The sequence below is a fragment of the Cucumis melo genome, chromosome 1 (assembly GCF_025177605.1).
Source record: "Cucumis melo cultivar AY chromosome 1, USDA_Cmelo_AY_1.0, whole genome shotgun sequence".
Taxonomy (NCBI): Eukaryota; Viridiplantae; Streptophyta; class Magnoliopsida; order Cucurbitales; family Cucurbitaceae; genus Cucumis; species Cucumis melo.
In genome coordinates this window covers 2,325,497-2,339,576 of record NC_066857.1, presented here as the reverse complement: position 1 = coordinate 2,339,576, position 14,080 = coordinate 2,325,497, and the positions used below count along the sequence as shown (strand labels likewise).

General features: G+C 30.5%; 2 protein-coding genes across 2 annotated transcripts; both read right to left on the bottom strand.

Annotated features, from left to right (window-relative positions):
- Positions 1–2,115: 2,115 nt before the first annotated feature.
- Positions 2,116–4,043, bottom strand: LOC103495483 (zinc finger CCCH domain-containing protein 2-like). The gene has a single exon (XM_008457058.2). It carries the CDS (start codon positions 3,579–3,581, stop codon positions 2,556–2,558), a length of 1,026 nt encoding a protein of 341 aa, XP_008455280.2. The 5' UTR covers positions 3,582–4,043; the 3' UTR covers positions 2,116–2,555.
- Positions 4,044–5,317: 1,274 nt separating this feature from the next.
- LOC103495482 (probable protein phosphatase 2C 58) lies at positions 5,318–7,080 on the bottom strand. Its single transcript, XM_008457057.3, has 5 exons — positions 6,962–7,080; positions 6,496–6,768; positions 6,093–6,369; positions 5,849–6,003; positions 5,318–5,678 (listed from the first exon to the last, which is right to left on the bottom strand). Exons 1-5 carry the CDS (start codon positions 6,995–6,997, stop codon positions 5,541–5,543), a joined length of 879 nt encoding a protein of 292 aa, XP_008455279.1. The 5' UTR covers positions 6,998–7,080; the 3' UTR covers positions 5,318–5,540.
- Positions 7,081–14,080: the final 7,000 nt, after the last annotated feature.

Genomic DNA, 14,080 nt, shown 5'->3' with positions numbered 1-14,080 from the left:
AAGGAGGAAAGAAAAAAGAAAAAGAAATTGTGGAGATTCTTGAGCTGTCAGGCATACCTTACATGAAGTATGTCACAGGCATTACACAAGTATGGGGGCTCTTGCTCCATAATTGTACACAACTAAAACGCTTCCAATAAATGACATGATCCACACACACACACATATATATATATATAGAATTGACATTAGAAGAGATCTACGCGACTGCTAGAATTGAATGTGTTTCAAACGTAATCTTAATAAAGGTTCTAAATTAATTTGCTTGTAATATTTTAGAAGTTTATTGAAGTGTTTCACATGAAAATTTCCAAACTAAGTTTGAAGAAAGATATTAAATGCCAACATAAGCTTAACTCAACTGGCACTTGTATGTATCTGTGGGCGTTTGGATCCTAACTTTTCTTTGGACCTATCATTATAATAGTAAAGTTATTTGGAAAGCAACATTATCTACAATATTTATCATTGTGAAATTAACTAGCTATCATCTCTTTTCATTTATAACTAAGCTAAAGCAGTATGCATTTCAAACACAAATTATAACCTAAACGAAAACAGGTTGTATCTCAAATATAACCTAATATAACCTATAACAATAATCAATTCAATGTCTCAAGAAAATTTTCAAAAAAAAAAAAAAAAAAAAAAGAGCTCAAAAAAGTCAAGATGGAGGAGGTGGAGGTGGAAGTGGAGGTTGAGGTTGAGGTTGAGGGGGACCCTAAAGGCATATGAAATAGTGATATTTGAGCATGGGGTGTTTCATCCAACCCTGCAGGCCCACAGCATTTGAAATGTGAAAGCCACCACCTAACCCAACATATTGCAATGAAAAAAAAAACCTATCCTACAAAATAATAAAATAAAAACAAAAACCCTTTTTATCATTTTAGTTTTAATTCCAAACAAGGCCTAATGGGTCTTTTCCCCACCACCCTAGCTGTCTTTCAGATAAGTTTCCCTCCTAGGAAACAAATTATATTCCATAATTGAGTTGATACATCATCCCCTCTACCCGTACTCTCATCTTTTTCATCTCACCCATCATTTCCCCTTTTTCTTCTTTTTCTCTTCTTTATTTCAAACCCACGTTTGGACCATAAGTCTAGTGTTAATTAATACAACGAAGTTGGAAAGTTTGTGTTTAGAGTAGCCGTAGAATAAAGTTTTTTCAATAAAACATTCAAAAATAGAGAAAGGTGAGAGGATGAAGTTCGTTGATAAATGAAAAAAACTTTTATTATTGTTCATGAGCTACCGAATGTTGGTTATCATTAGATTAAGCTTTAATTCAATATTCAAAAAGATTGAACAAAACATAAGAATATATAAGAGATAAAAAAGAATGCTTCCACATCTCAAGATAATTCTTTGAGTCGAAGTCACTCATAAAAATATAAGAAATGAGTTTCTTACATTTGAAATGAATATTTGAAGATAATTTCTCAGATTGAGATAAAAGACCAAATTTTTTAAACTTGTTCGTTATGATTCCTAACCTAACATTTGATAGTTATAATTACCAAAAGAATCAGGAAGATTAATGAAAATGAATAAAACCGATAAGAACGTGTTCGATGTCATCGATTGAACAAACTATTAGAAGAACCCACATGATCAACCAAGTACTAAAATAAACAATTAGCTACGTTGATGGGATAAAAAAAAACAAACAAATCGTACGAGTCTAACAGGAAAATCTTACTAACCGAATATAGCAACTTGAAAACAACTGCATGGAGAAGAAAATAAAATACGATGGAGATTGCAGTTATGATAACAGAGGCTCAAAATATAGAATAAGAGAAATGATCAACAAGAATCAGAATCTAAGGAAAAGATGAAATTAGGGCTTTTTACCTTCAATGAGAGAACAGAACGAGAGAGAGAAATCAAAATTAGGGCAATCATCCCAAATAAACCATAAACGGGAGCTTAAACTGCAAAACCAATGAAAAAGAAACTTTCTTAATTTGATTTCTCAAAATATATAGACTTTTAAACACAAATAAAATAAAAATTAAAGATCAAAAAGGAACTCTTAAAGAGTGACTTGTAAAGTAAGTTATTATGTTATTTTTACATGCACGAACTCTAAACAATACTATGATCAGATTAGAAATAAAAATGGTAAAGAAAGTTTGCATTAAAATTACATCAAGAGAAATTAGAATTAATAATACACAACAAAAACAGGGAATTTGGAAATTAGATTCACCATCTCACCTACTCACCTTCCCCCTGATCTATTGAGTTTCTAAATAGAAACAAACAAACAAACAAACACATAAAATTCTAATTCTAAGTGGAAAATTCAGCAGCTTTTTTCCCCTTCCCCTCAACAATTTGCAAAACAATAATTCACAATCATTATTCATCACTTTTTTTTTTTACACCTCATCACCATATATATATAATACTGCGCTATATATACGGATGGTGTAATATTTACATTTCCCTCATCAACCAAAAAAAAAAAAAAAAAGTGTCAATTCTTCCTTCTTCATCTTCTTCGTCTCTTCTTCTTCTTCTTCTTCTTCTTCTTCTTCTTTACTTCACATCAGCAGATCATTAACCCATCCCAGATCCGGATCGGAGGCGGAGGCGGAGGCGGAGGCCCATCCATTGTTGTTCTGATCAACGGAAAAATTCACCGACGCGGTGGAGACATTTGGAGTAGAAGGTGAGAGAACAAACTGAAGTTGGTCTTCGTTGTTGAGAGACGAAACATCGATCCAAGGAATTGTTTGTCTTGGACCGGAAGCCGCGGCGGTGGCGGCGGCGGCAGCGGCGGCTAAAGTGGCATTGGCGTCATCCATATTCATAGATTCGATTGAGCTCATGAGCTCAGTCAGTGCATCTTTATAGCTCAGAACTCCATTTAACTTAGACTGATCAGGATTGTACCTCGAAATCGGAGAAAATCCGTTTATAGGTTTTCCCGGGGAGTGCGGTGGAGAGTGCGGCGGAGATAGGTGAGACATTCCGAAAAGCGTAGAAGTCGGTGAGGAAGTAGCGGCGGCTCCACCGCAATGACAAAACAAACAGCAGTGATTAGAAGCAGAAGCAGTAGAGGCAGATCTAAGAGAAGAAGAACTTCGTTTATTATTCGGCGAAGAACAAGAGCCGCTTTGGTAATTACTGACAGGAGGCAAAAGACGAAGCTCACGAGGTGAATGAGCAAAGAAACAAACCTTCCTCTTACAATTCTTTCCATCTTTACAAGCTTCCGTCCGATACCTAGCCGGATGAAGCCAACATTCAAAAACTCCATGAGCAAACTCACATCCATCACCACGACCACACCCGCCGCGACGAAACTCCGGACACATGGTACCAGAGTAATGAAACCGACGAGGGTCTCTCCGTCGTGCCTTCTCTCCAGGATGAGCAAACGGACAATCCGTCCAATCATGACTCCGACTACGAGTACACCGTCTTACCTTAAACTCATACATCCGAAAATGATCTGAAGAATACGGATCTCCATCTTCCTCCGATTTATCCTCACCATTAAACGGCAAAAATTTGTGCAAAAGTGATTCAACAGCAAACGAAAATCGCGGTGAATCAGAACACATGTCTCCGTTAACGTTTTCTCGTCTCACAGCAGTAAGAAGCTTCCTAGGCGGAAGGTTAATGTCGTGAAGAAAAGAAGAAGAACACGAAGAAAAAGAAGAAGAGTGAAATGGAAATGGAAATTTGTGTTGTTGATCGGCACAAACACTGGCTCATTGAGTTGAAAAATCAAATTAGGGCAAATGGAAAAGGGGTAGAAGAAGAAGAAGATAGAAGAAGAGTTTATATAGTGAAAGAAAAACAGAGGAGAAAGGAAAGAGAAAAGGAAATGGGCAGTATGGTATGGGGCATAAATTGCGTGGCTTCATAGCATTTGGGGTAAGCATGCAAAAAAGGGTATGTGGCGATATCATACCCCTCTCCTCTTTATTTCATTTTGTCTTTATTCTAGTCTTTTAACATATAAAATCAATTTCCACATTTAGTTTTGCTTTTCTAAATTATTTTTCATTTTCTTCCCCTAATTATTCCAAACTGTTTCCCCGCTTCCCATCTGACCAAACTTGTTTTGGATTTTTGTTTATTGTGTTTGGACCTGGGATTGGCACCACTCCCATCACAAACATCTTTAATTTCTTTCACCCCTTTTCTTTTCGAACTTATCTTCCAGATGTTATATATATCGTAAATACAATATATAACCTCATTTTATCATCTCTTTCTTCTCCAACTCGTATAGGATCATTTTAGAATGAATATGAAGTTAATTTGTTGTTGAATGAATATGAAAAATTGATTCTTGTAGTTTTGATTTTGGGAATAAAAAGCCAAATTAATAATAGGGCTTTATTATTATTGATTAGATTATGCTACAAAAATTAGTTATATAACATTATGAAGCTTTTCTTCATGATCTAAAGTAACCTATTGTTATTTATTTACCTTTTACTATGATCTTGTGGTATCTAACAAAATGCTTTTCTAATAATTACTTACTTGCCTACATCAACTTTCTTTCTACACCCCCCATGGCCCCATGTCATGTGCTTGTAAATAAATTTATACTCCTTTTATATATATTAATTATTCTCTACCAATTTCAATGGGCTCAAACTCACTTTCTAGAGGTTGATTTTGACCTAATAGATATATAAAAAACTCTAGATGCTTCCTCCCCCCTACCTTATATTTATCCCCTACTTCTCACTTGTAATTTTGAACATATTTTAAATTTTAAATGGTTGAAGTTTCTCGAATTTCAATTATTAAGTTTAAAAGTGACTCCTATTTTATTGTTTTCTTTATTATTTTATGAAACCACATTTCATTTTGATTTTGTATAGGTTGGTTGTCTCATACATATATTACGTGTAACGTTAGAATGACTTTTATAAGCAATATGCTTTCTCAATGTTCTCTAGATTTGGTCAAGCCATTCCATGGGCCGTACGTCGATCCATTTCCATCCAACTATACTTAAAGCTCACAAAGCCCATTAATTTAACCCAAATTCAAGCCCATGGACCGAATACATCAAACGATTCAAGCCCATAAAAACCTCAAAATATCATATGGACCTTAAATTTAATTTATTAATATTGATTTTTATCAAAATTTATTAAATAATTACAATATTTTTTTTTTTATAAGAAGATGTTACATATGAATGTATTTTTAAAATTTTTCATATTCCATCGTAAACAAGTGTGAGGAACTAAATTTAAGGATAGAAACTAAAGAGGTATTTCAACCAAACGACAAAAAAAAAAAAAAAAAAAAAAAAGAGAGATTATTTGGATGGTTGATACAAAATATAACTAATAATTACGATGTACATTAGTGATTTAAAGGTACAAAAAAGACTTTAAATTCAGAATAAACTTTTGATAATGTGGAGTTTGAAGTAATATTTATAAGAAATTTATGGACAGTAGCCAATTGGCAAACAAATTCACTGTCCAACATTATACACACTATATTAAATTATAGCCTATTTAAAATTTTGCAAAAAGGGAAGAAAATCATCGAAACCTAACAACAATGCATGATATGTCATCCGTGCTTCTCCTAGAAACTGCTTCGTCGATAAGTCGTTTTGCAGCTACGTTCGCATCCTTTATATGCCTAATTGATTCTACGGCCTCTTGATTTGTCATGACCTATGATTATCAAAACAAAATTTCGAATTAATTATTTGATTATTGTAAAATGTTAAAAAATGTTACTGATAAATTTGCAAAATATTAAAATATAATTTATATATTTAGTTTGGATTTGAAAATGAAATTTGGAGATTAACAAAATTGAAAATGGTAGGGGCTGGAGGGACCTTCCATATGCCGTCGCTAGCCAAGATCATGAACTCCGTAGTTTCGTCAACCGTTTTGACTTCCACGTCAGGTTCTGAGCTGAGGTGGATTTTTAAGCTCTTATCGCCGAATGCTCTGGCAACTGCCAATTGTCCATCGACACGTGGAACATCACCTGCAAAATATTCATCCTTTTACACCGAAATTCAAACAAAAAAAAAATAATAAGAAATGAGAAAGTTTGAATTATAATTTGAACTAAACCTGGAATGTTTGACACAAAACCACCACGGCTTTCAATTTCTCTTTTCTCTTTAGTGGGTTCATGGTCAACGGAAAGTTGGTAGGCGACGCCGTTTTTGCACAAAACAGCTCTAGAATCTCCGACGTTGGCAACCACAAGTTTATGAGCGTCGATCAAGATGGCGGTTACAGCCGTTGATCCTCCTTTTCCGAGTTGCTTCACTTTATCCAATATTTCTTCGTCTGTTTTCTTGTATGCTCTTTTTATTGCCTTTCTTGTTTCGCTCCACAAATCACCCTTTCTCCAACAAATATTTTCAGTTTTTCACTTATGCATGATCAGAACTAATTGGAACAATATTTTTATAATAACTAAAAAGAAATATCAGTAGATCAGTTGTTGTGTGGGTTTAGATATATATACCTGTTTAAGGATGTTATCAAAGAGATTGTTTTGCAAGAAATTAGCAACATCATGTCCCAAATGTCCATCAAAAATAGCAAACAAACCCAAATCATGTTCTTTGACTCTCTTGAAATCGGTGACTAAATAATCTTCCATTGGATGGTTGGCTTTTCCCTTCACCAAATAACTCCCATAACTTACATTATTATTATTACTATTCTTTGCCGTTACTTTCCCTTTCCCTTTCCCTCCTGTTTCCGCTGCCGATGAACTACAAAACCCTGCCTTCACCTAATAATTAATTACACACACACACAAATTATTATCTCTCCTCAATAGTTATCTTAATTTTTTTTTTTTAAACGACTTCTAATTGAGAACCCCAAATTAGATTACTTTAGAAAATTAATTTAAGAAAGGGGAAATTAACAAAATAATAATAACAACAACAACAAGAATAATAAAAACATTTGGGCAGACCAACCTTCATCTTGTGGAGAATTTCTCTTCCGGTTGTCATTGGGGTTTGTAAAATTTGTTGAACAGATCGAATTATTGGGAGAAGTTGAGTAGTAGAGACTAGAGAGAGAGAGAGAGAGAGAGGTGTAACTTTTAGAGAGAGAGAAAGACAGGTGGGATATAAATAGATAGGTTTGACTTTAGAACATGTGATGAGCTGGTGGATTCAATTATCATAATTTTATTTGTTTATTATTGTAATTACATTTTTTTTTACATTTCTTTTACAAAAAAGAATTCCACTTTCCCGAATCTGGAACGTGTTTTTCCTTCAAAAGAAAACGCGTACTTGCCGACGATATTTCTTAATTTCTCATAGTTTTTCCTACTGCATGCTTATCATTGGATAATTTAACAAAGCTTTCCTCACAATGATGAGGGCAGAGAGGATCGAATGTTTGATTCTAAAATTTATATGCTTAAAGCTTACATCAACAATCCATATATGTTCCTATGGATTTTAATTTTAGGACTAATTTGTTGAGGTGATTTTCGTATTTTTGTAAAATTTTGTTATTTTGTTTTTTTTTATATATGATTAGAAGATAGTGATAATTTAATCCCAATATTATAATTTAGTTGATTTGATTAAATGATATTATCGTATAAATAATTTCAAAAAATTTTATAATAATAACTAAATTATAACTTATAAAATGATAGAATAATAGACTTGTGATAGTATTACGAGAATATAGATTAATAATAATCTTGACTCCTTTCATAGTAAAAACGTTGTTTATACTACTAAGAACATGTGAATATATAATGGTAATTTTAATTTTTTTAACACAAAAAACGATAGTTATGAAGTAACAAGCAGAACATCTTTATTTATCAATTAGATTGATGGTGAATTAAATCAAGCCCTATAATTGCTCATATGATATAAATAGCATCATGACCATGATTTAAGCCCCTATAAAATGAAATAATATTAGATGGGAAAACAAAATTGGTAGGTGATACAAGTCACACAGTTTGTTTAGACACATGTGGCACATTTTCTTTGACGTGGTCTACCTAAGGAGAGGCATTTGGGTTTTTGAATTATAAATTTGAAGTGAGTATATAGAGGATATGAGGTGAAAATTAGAGGTGTCAATTCCAAGTTAAATTAATCAAAGTTGGTTTGGGTTTAATTAGTGTATAAAATTAGCATAGACATTATTGTATTAAATTATTATTGTTATTTAATTATATTATGGTGAGATATTAAAGGTTGATGGATAATCATCCATTATGGACCAAATCTTTAACATTTGTGCATGTGGACGGACATTTTCCAACCTAACTTTTGAACTTTATGCAAATCAAATATGTTAATTAACATTACTATATTTATCCACCTTTTAATTTTCTTATATTAGGTAGAAAATTAGTGAAATACCTTTTTAATTCTTTTTTTTTTTTTTGTTTTTAAATCTTGGTTATAAGATAACATGAAACACGAGCATTATAGATAGAATGGGTTAAGATTTGGGTGGAGTTTGAGCAAGTTTTCAATTAAAAAAACATACCCTTGTTATTGATCTTTAATGTTTATTAAAACTCGATGAATTTCTTGTCTTAATGAATCGAGTTGTGCTTAGCTTATCATTTTTTTTTTTTGGCAAAAAATATCGAAATATATTTTAAAATTTATGGACAAATTAAATTTACAAGCACGAATTTTGTTGTTCATCGCTACTCTTTTCATGTTTGATAATACGAGGTTTTATCTCAAAATCAATTGATAACGAGATGAGTTACTCAGAAGTGTGAGTTGCTTTAGTTTTTCTAACGTGAGATTCTCAACATGTCTCCTCAAGATTGTATCGAGTTCACCAATCTTGATTGAATCTCAATTTCATTTTACTGAATGTAATGCCTATTTTTACTTTAAGAGTTTTTGATATCATGTTTGATAATACGAGATTTCATCTAAACCAATTGACAATAAGAGAATTGACCCATCTATTTTTATCAAGATTGAGATTCTCTACATCTGAATATTTCATTCAAGGGAAAAATAAACATAGTGGTACATCATGCTTCAAATGATTTATTAGATCATTAAATTTGATGTGCTACACTATATACGTTGACATGTTTTGTCTTAGACGTTTTAGCTAGATCGAGTATTCGTGTAAGTTCTTCTCTTATATATATGTGTGTGTTTCCATGAGTTATGTTACTTAGATCAAATTAGATGCATTTAGTCGTTTTCTTTTTTCTTGTAATTTTCTATAGTTGTTTGTGTATCTTAGACTTCAATACTTTTTGAAAATAATAATATTGACGATGATGATAAATTGATTTTTTCCCTCAAATTTCTCTATATAATTTAATGTCATTTCAAGGCATTAATTTAGGTGGAGGTTAGAGTCAAAGTTGCACACTAGAAATGTCCAAATATTTATTACAGCAATGATACCCATCCTTCTTTGTTCTATTCTTCATGCATAGGATGGGTTTTTCTTTTTATTATTATTATTTTTAGCATATGGTTCAAATTTATTACATGGCTGCTAAGATCTTTTTTAAATAAATAAAATGGCTGCTTATTATAAGTTCTAAATACACTTGTTGGATATGGACGTATTTGGATAAAAGAATTTTATTTAAGGGGGGAAAGGTTCTAAAATTTTATATCCTTGTATTCATATTTTAGTCATTATCCTAAAGATTCTCTTAACTATTTAGAATGATGATACAACGTCTATGTGTGGATGATTGAGCTGTCATATAAAATGATTACTCTTAAAATTTTAGGATTCTAATTTTTAAATAGAGGTTAGATGATAAGTTTATTTTTTGTTAGAGAATTAAAAAAGTCACTTTGCCTTCAAGATTTTGATCGACACCATTTTGAAGCATTATTATTTTACTTATTTTAATTTTGTTTTTATTTTACCTTGTCATGAACGTTGACACCAATATGCTTTTTTTTTAAAAAAAATGTTCTTATGATTTGATTTAAGATTTTAATTTAGAAAAATAAAATAAAAATAATAAAGAGTGAGAGAGCCACCGAGGAAAATGTGAGATATTTGAATTTTGAAGAAAGAAAAAGAGCAAAATTAATTTTTAAGTTTATGTGATAAATGAGTTGATTATCTTTCTATGTTGACAAGATTTATATGATAAATTAGCAAGATTTTTGGGTTAATGATGCAAACGTTGGCCACACCGTCAATACATGTAAAAACTCAATTCATTATTAAAAATTTAAAATATATATTGTATAATATAGTGTGACAAAATAATGATTGTTTAACTTTTTTTTTTTTTTTTCTATTAAAGCGTTACTAGATAGATCAGTAAATAGTTTATTGCGACTAATATTTAGTGAGTATGACTACAAAATAATAATTAATAATTTTCTAAAATAAGTTTATTATTAATTTATATTTAGTGAATTCTCATGATTTATAAGTTAGTATCAAACGCATTTTAAACACTTGTTTAAAGTAGAACCCAATTTATGAATTTGGTACCAAACACGTATATAAAAATACATTGAATGTATTTTAATTTTCATTGAATTTCTTGTTTTTTGATTTCCTACTAAACGTCTTAAAAGGTTCATGGACTAAATTTGTAATATTAAAAATTTAGGCAATACTGAATAGATAAATGGCACTCAATAATTTGACATTGTTTGATTTTTGAAAACCAAACCTATTTTCTCTTACTTTCTTACGATAATATTTTAATTTTTTAAAAAATAAAACAGTTTAATTCATTATTCAAAATTTTTTAAAAATAAAACATTTTTTATAAGCTTTAAAAATACCACTTGGCTTATAAAAAAAACATTGGATGGTAGATAACAAAATCAATAACTTGGAAGTTTTAATTTTTTTTTTTTGAAATAGTTAACCTTAAAAATAAAACTTATAATTGTATTTTTTTTAATACATTATAAAATTTATATCCTATCCTCATTCGAGGACATCAATTTTCTTTATCTCCACATTATATTTTCATAAATAAATCAAGCTTTATTTTTCTCAAATAAACTATGGAGGAGAAACAATCAAACTTCTAACTTTAAAATTGATAATACTCAGAATTTCGATGAGATTATATACATGACATGTTTATATCGATGAAAGATCATTGTGATCATTCCACCGATTGAATTATTTTTAGTGTAATATTGATATTATTTATTTAGAGTCTAAGGTAGAGGTCAAGCGATTATGAATAAATTATTGACAATTCTCGTCCGCCAAAGAAAAAAATGTGTTCTACGTTGACCAACTTTTCTTTAGAAGTTGGTTCCACGAGAACTATTCTAATTGGTATTAGACATTACTAATTCAATTACTATCGTTAATAGTCAATTAGAGAGCTTCTTTCGAAGGACTTACTTTTCTAAATATTCAATAGCATCAAATATATATATATTAATAATAAATTTGTTTTTTAGAGGAAGAAAGATCGTCTACAAGCAAAGAGGTACCTAGACACCAGTATAATGTAACCTACAACCACTCCAATGCTTAAGATTGAAGGTTAAAAAAGAGGAGAGTATTTAATATTAGTGAGAGAAGTACTTACCTCTTTCATGAACCGCTCCACCTTAAGTTTGGTCTCATTCCTATCCTTACTAGGGTGTTTTGTAGGGTTCAATCCCTTTTTAACCTAGCTTCCATTAGACTTTCGGTCAATTAGGCCTCTCCCTAAGCTCGACCTTGATAGAAGTCGAGGTCGACTAAGCTTGACCCATTATTGAACTCATTTCTTTAGTCTTCTTCTACTTTGTTTTTTTACTATTCTAACCATGATTCTTATAAATATAATCTATATAATTTAACCGTTTACCTTTGCCCTTATTTTGTAAAATTGTAAAGTTAATTTTTTTTTTGTCATGTTTCATTTAATCTACTTTCTAAAGAAAATGTCGGTTACTTTTCGATCTATATTAAACTTAGTTCACTTGATATTTGATAATATTGTAATATCCTTTATAAATGATTTGAAGTCTTTTAATACAAAAAAAAAAAATGCTATCTATACCTAAGCTTAGGATTTAATTCGATGAATTTGGAGGTAAAAGTTGATTTTCTTTCTACACAATGTATTAAATCTATCAAAATTAGACGTTAGATAAGCAGTGGAAATAAATCTATCAAAAATCTCACCTTTTAATCGATTTATGCTTCAACAAAAAGAAATGTCCCACAACAAGAAACAAAAAACCTTTACTTGTTTGAAGGGAAACATTTATTTTAAAACAAAATTAAAGATTATTGATCTTCAATCAAACACCAAAATCAACTATTAAATTTCAACCAACAGCTACCCCACTCAATTATTATTATTATTAAATAAAATCTATTTTATACCAATTATATGTTATATGTAATAGTAAATACATTGAGTGTACCTAAAAATACTTTTTTAAAACAATCTTGAAAAATAAGACTATTAAAAATCAAGACTTATTCAAGTTTAAGATTGTAAAATTTAATAATTATATACATTTTTTTCTAAGATGAATTAAACCGCAAAAATATTAAATGTTATAAGTTTTCTAGACCATTCAAATAAAGAAAAAAGAACACTCTAAATAGTCAATAGTCAAGTCTCAAAAGTGTTCCACATGTTTTCTAATTTTCAAAACGAAGTAAATTGACTATTGATTAATATTGATATTACGGTCCAAAATTCCCTACTACACATTAAAATAATAATAATAATAATAATAATAATAATAATAATTCGTCATCTATTCTACTTTTTAAATAGAAGGGTATAAATAATTAAACTCGGTAACTTTTCTATTTTTATCTTGAAAGATACGTAGAGTGAATAATCGAATTTTTGATTTTGAGATTGATTATACAAGTTTTATGCTATAGTTGAGTTATATCTGTATTGATATGTCTTTTTTTTATTTGAAAATTTCGACGATATAACAAACAAGAGTGTAATGTAACTCTAACATAAAATTTTCGGTCGACCTTGAGGTATGAAGTTCAATCCTTCCACTCTACTTTAGAAAAAAGAAAACTCACTAACAATAAATATTTACAAACAAAATAGAAAGCTATCTAAGAAATAATTATTTATGAAAATATTGCTTTTAGAAATGAAAACCTAAAAAGTTTTCTAGTTATTGTAAATTTGAGAAGCGAAAGGAGGCAATTTGGAACACTAAGAATGAGAAAATATAATATAATATAACATTAAATATATAAAATAGATAACTAAAATTTATAAAATAAATAAATAGAATCGTGTATGGAAATTCAAAGTGGAATTGTGAAGTGGATTTTCTCACCTAGGTGTATTCCTCCTTCAAGATATCAACCAAATACTAGTACTTATAGACAAATTGGCAAGTAGGTAGTGAAATTACATGAACACTAATAACGTGTAAGAATGAAATATATGGATCGTTGGAAATGACTATTGGGCTTAGGCCGATGGCAAAGGTTAAGAGAATGGGAAAACCTTTACCTCACATTGGAGAATTTAACAATGTTTAGAGGTTAAAAATATCGAAACATGCTAGTTGTAAGACCAAAGTGTGTTGATGGTGATAATATAACCTTATCACCACATGTGTGTCATTTGTTTGTTGGGTGGATAGGTTCATGTTTAGACACTAAATTTAAATGTTTTGATTTTTGTGATTAAAATTATCTTTTTCATTTTATATCCATTGTAACATTAACCGTTTTGGTTTTCTCTTCTTCTTAACTCGGTCTCCATCATCAGATTTGGTATAGATCTAAGCTTTCTAGACTATCTTCCTTCTAATCTTTCTTCTCTACTATTCTTATTGTTTTAAACACTTTTCTTGATTATAGTCCATATATTCGGCGAGTGTACCTAAATCTGGAGGTTAATTGTGCTTTATCCATGTAAGAATGAATGTCAAAAAGAACTTTTGCATCGTGAATGATTCACTACCCTAAAAGTAATTATGGCGCGACCATGGTTTTAACCGATTCCTTTTGACCGTGGTCACAACCTTCGAACTTGTCTTAACCATGCTTTGCACTTTAAGATCTATTGGAAGAATAGAATCGAGGGCATAGATGTAAATACATAGATAGTTTTATATCAACCAATTTGGGCCCAGCCT

Coding starts and splice junctions, on each gene's coding strand:
- LOC103495482 (XM_008457057.3), bottom strand. CDS start 6,997: ATGACAACCGGAAGAGAAATTCTCCACAAGATGAAG. Junction 6,004..6,092: donor TTTTGTGTCAAACATTCCAG/GTTTAGTTCAAA, acceptor AATATTTTGCAG/GTGATGTTCCACGTGTCGAT. Junction 5,679..5,848: donor CTAGCGACGGCATATGGAAG/GTCCCTCCAGCC, acceptor TGATAATCATAG/GTCATGACAAATCAAGAGGC.
- LOC103495483 (XM_008457058.2), bottom strand. CDS start 3,581: ATGTGTTCTGATTCACCGCGATTTTCGTTTGCTGTTGAATCACTTTTG.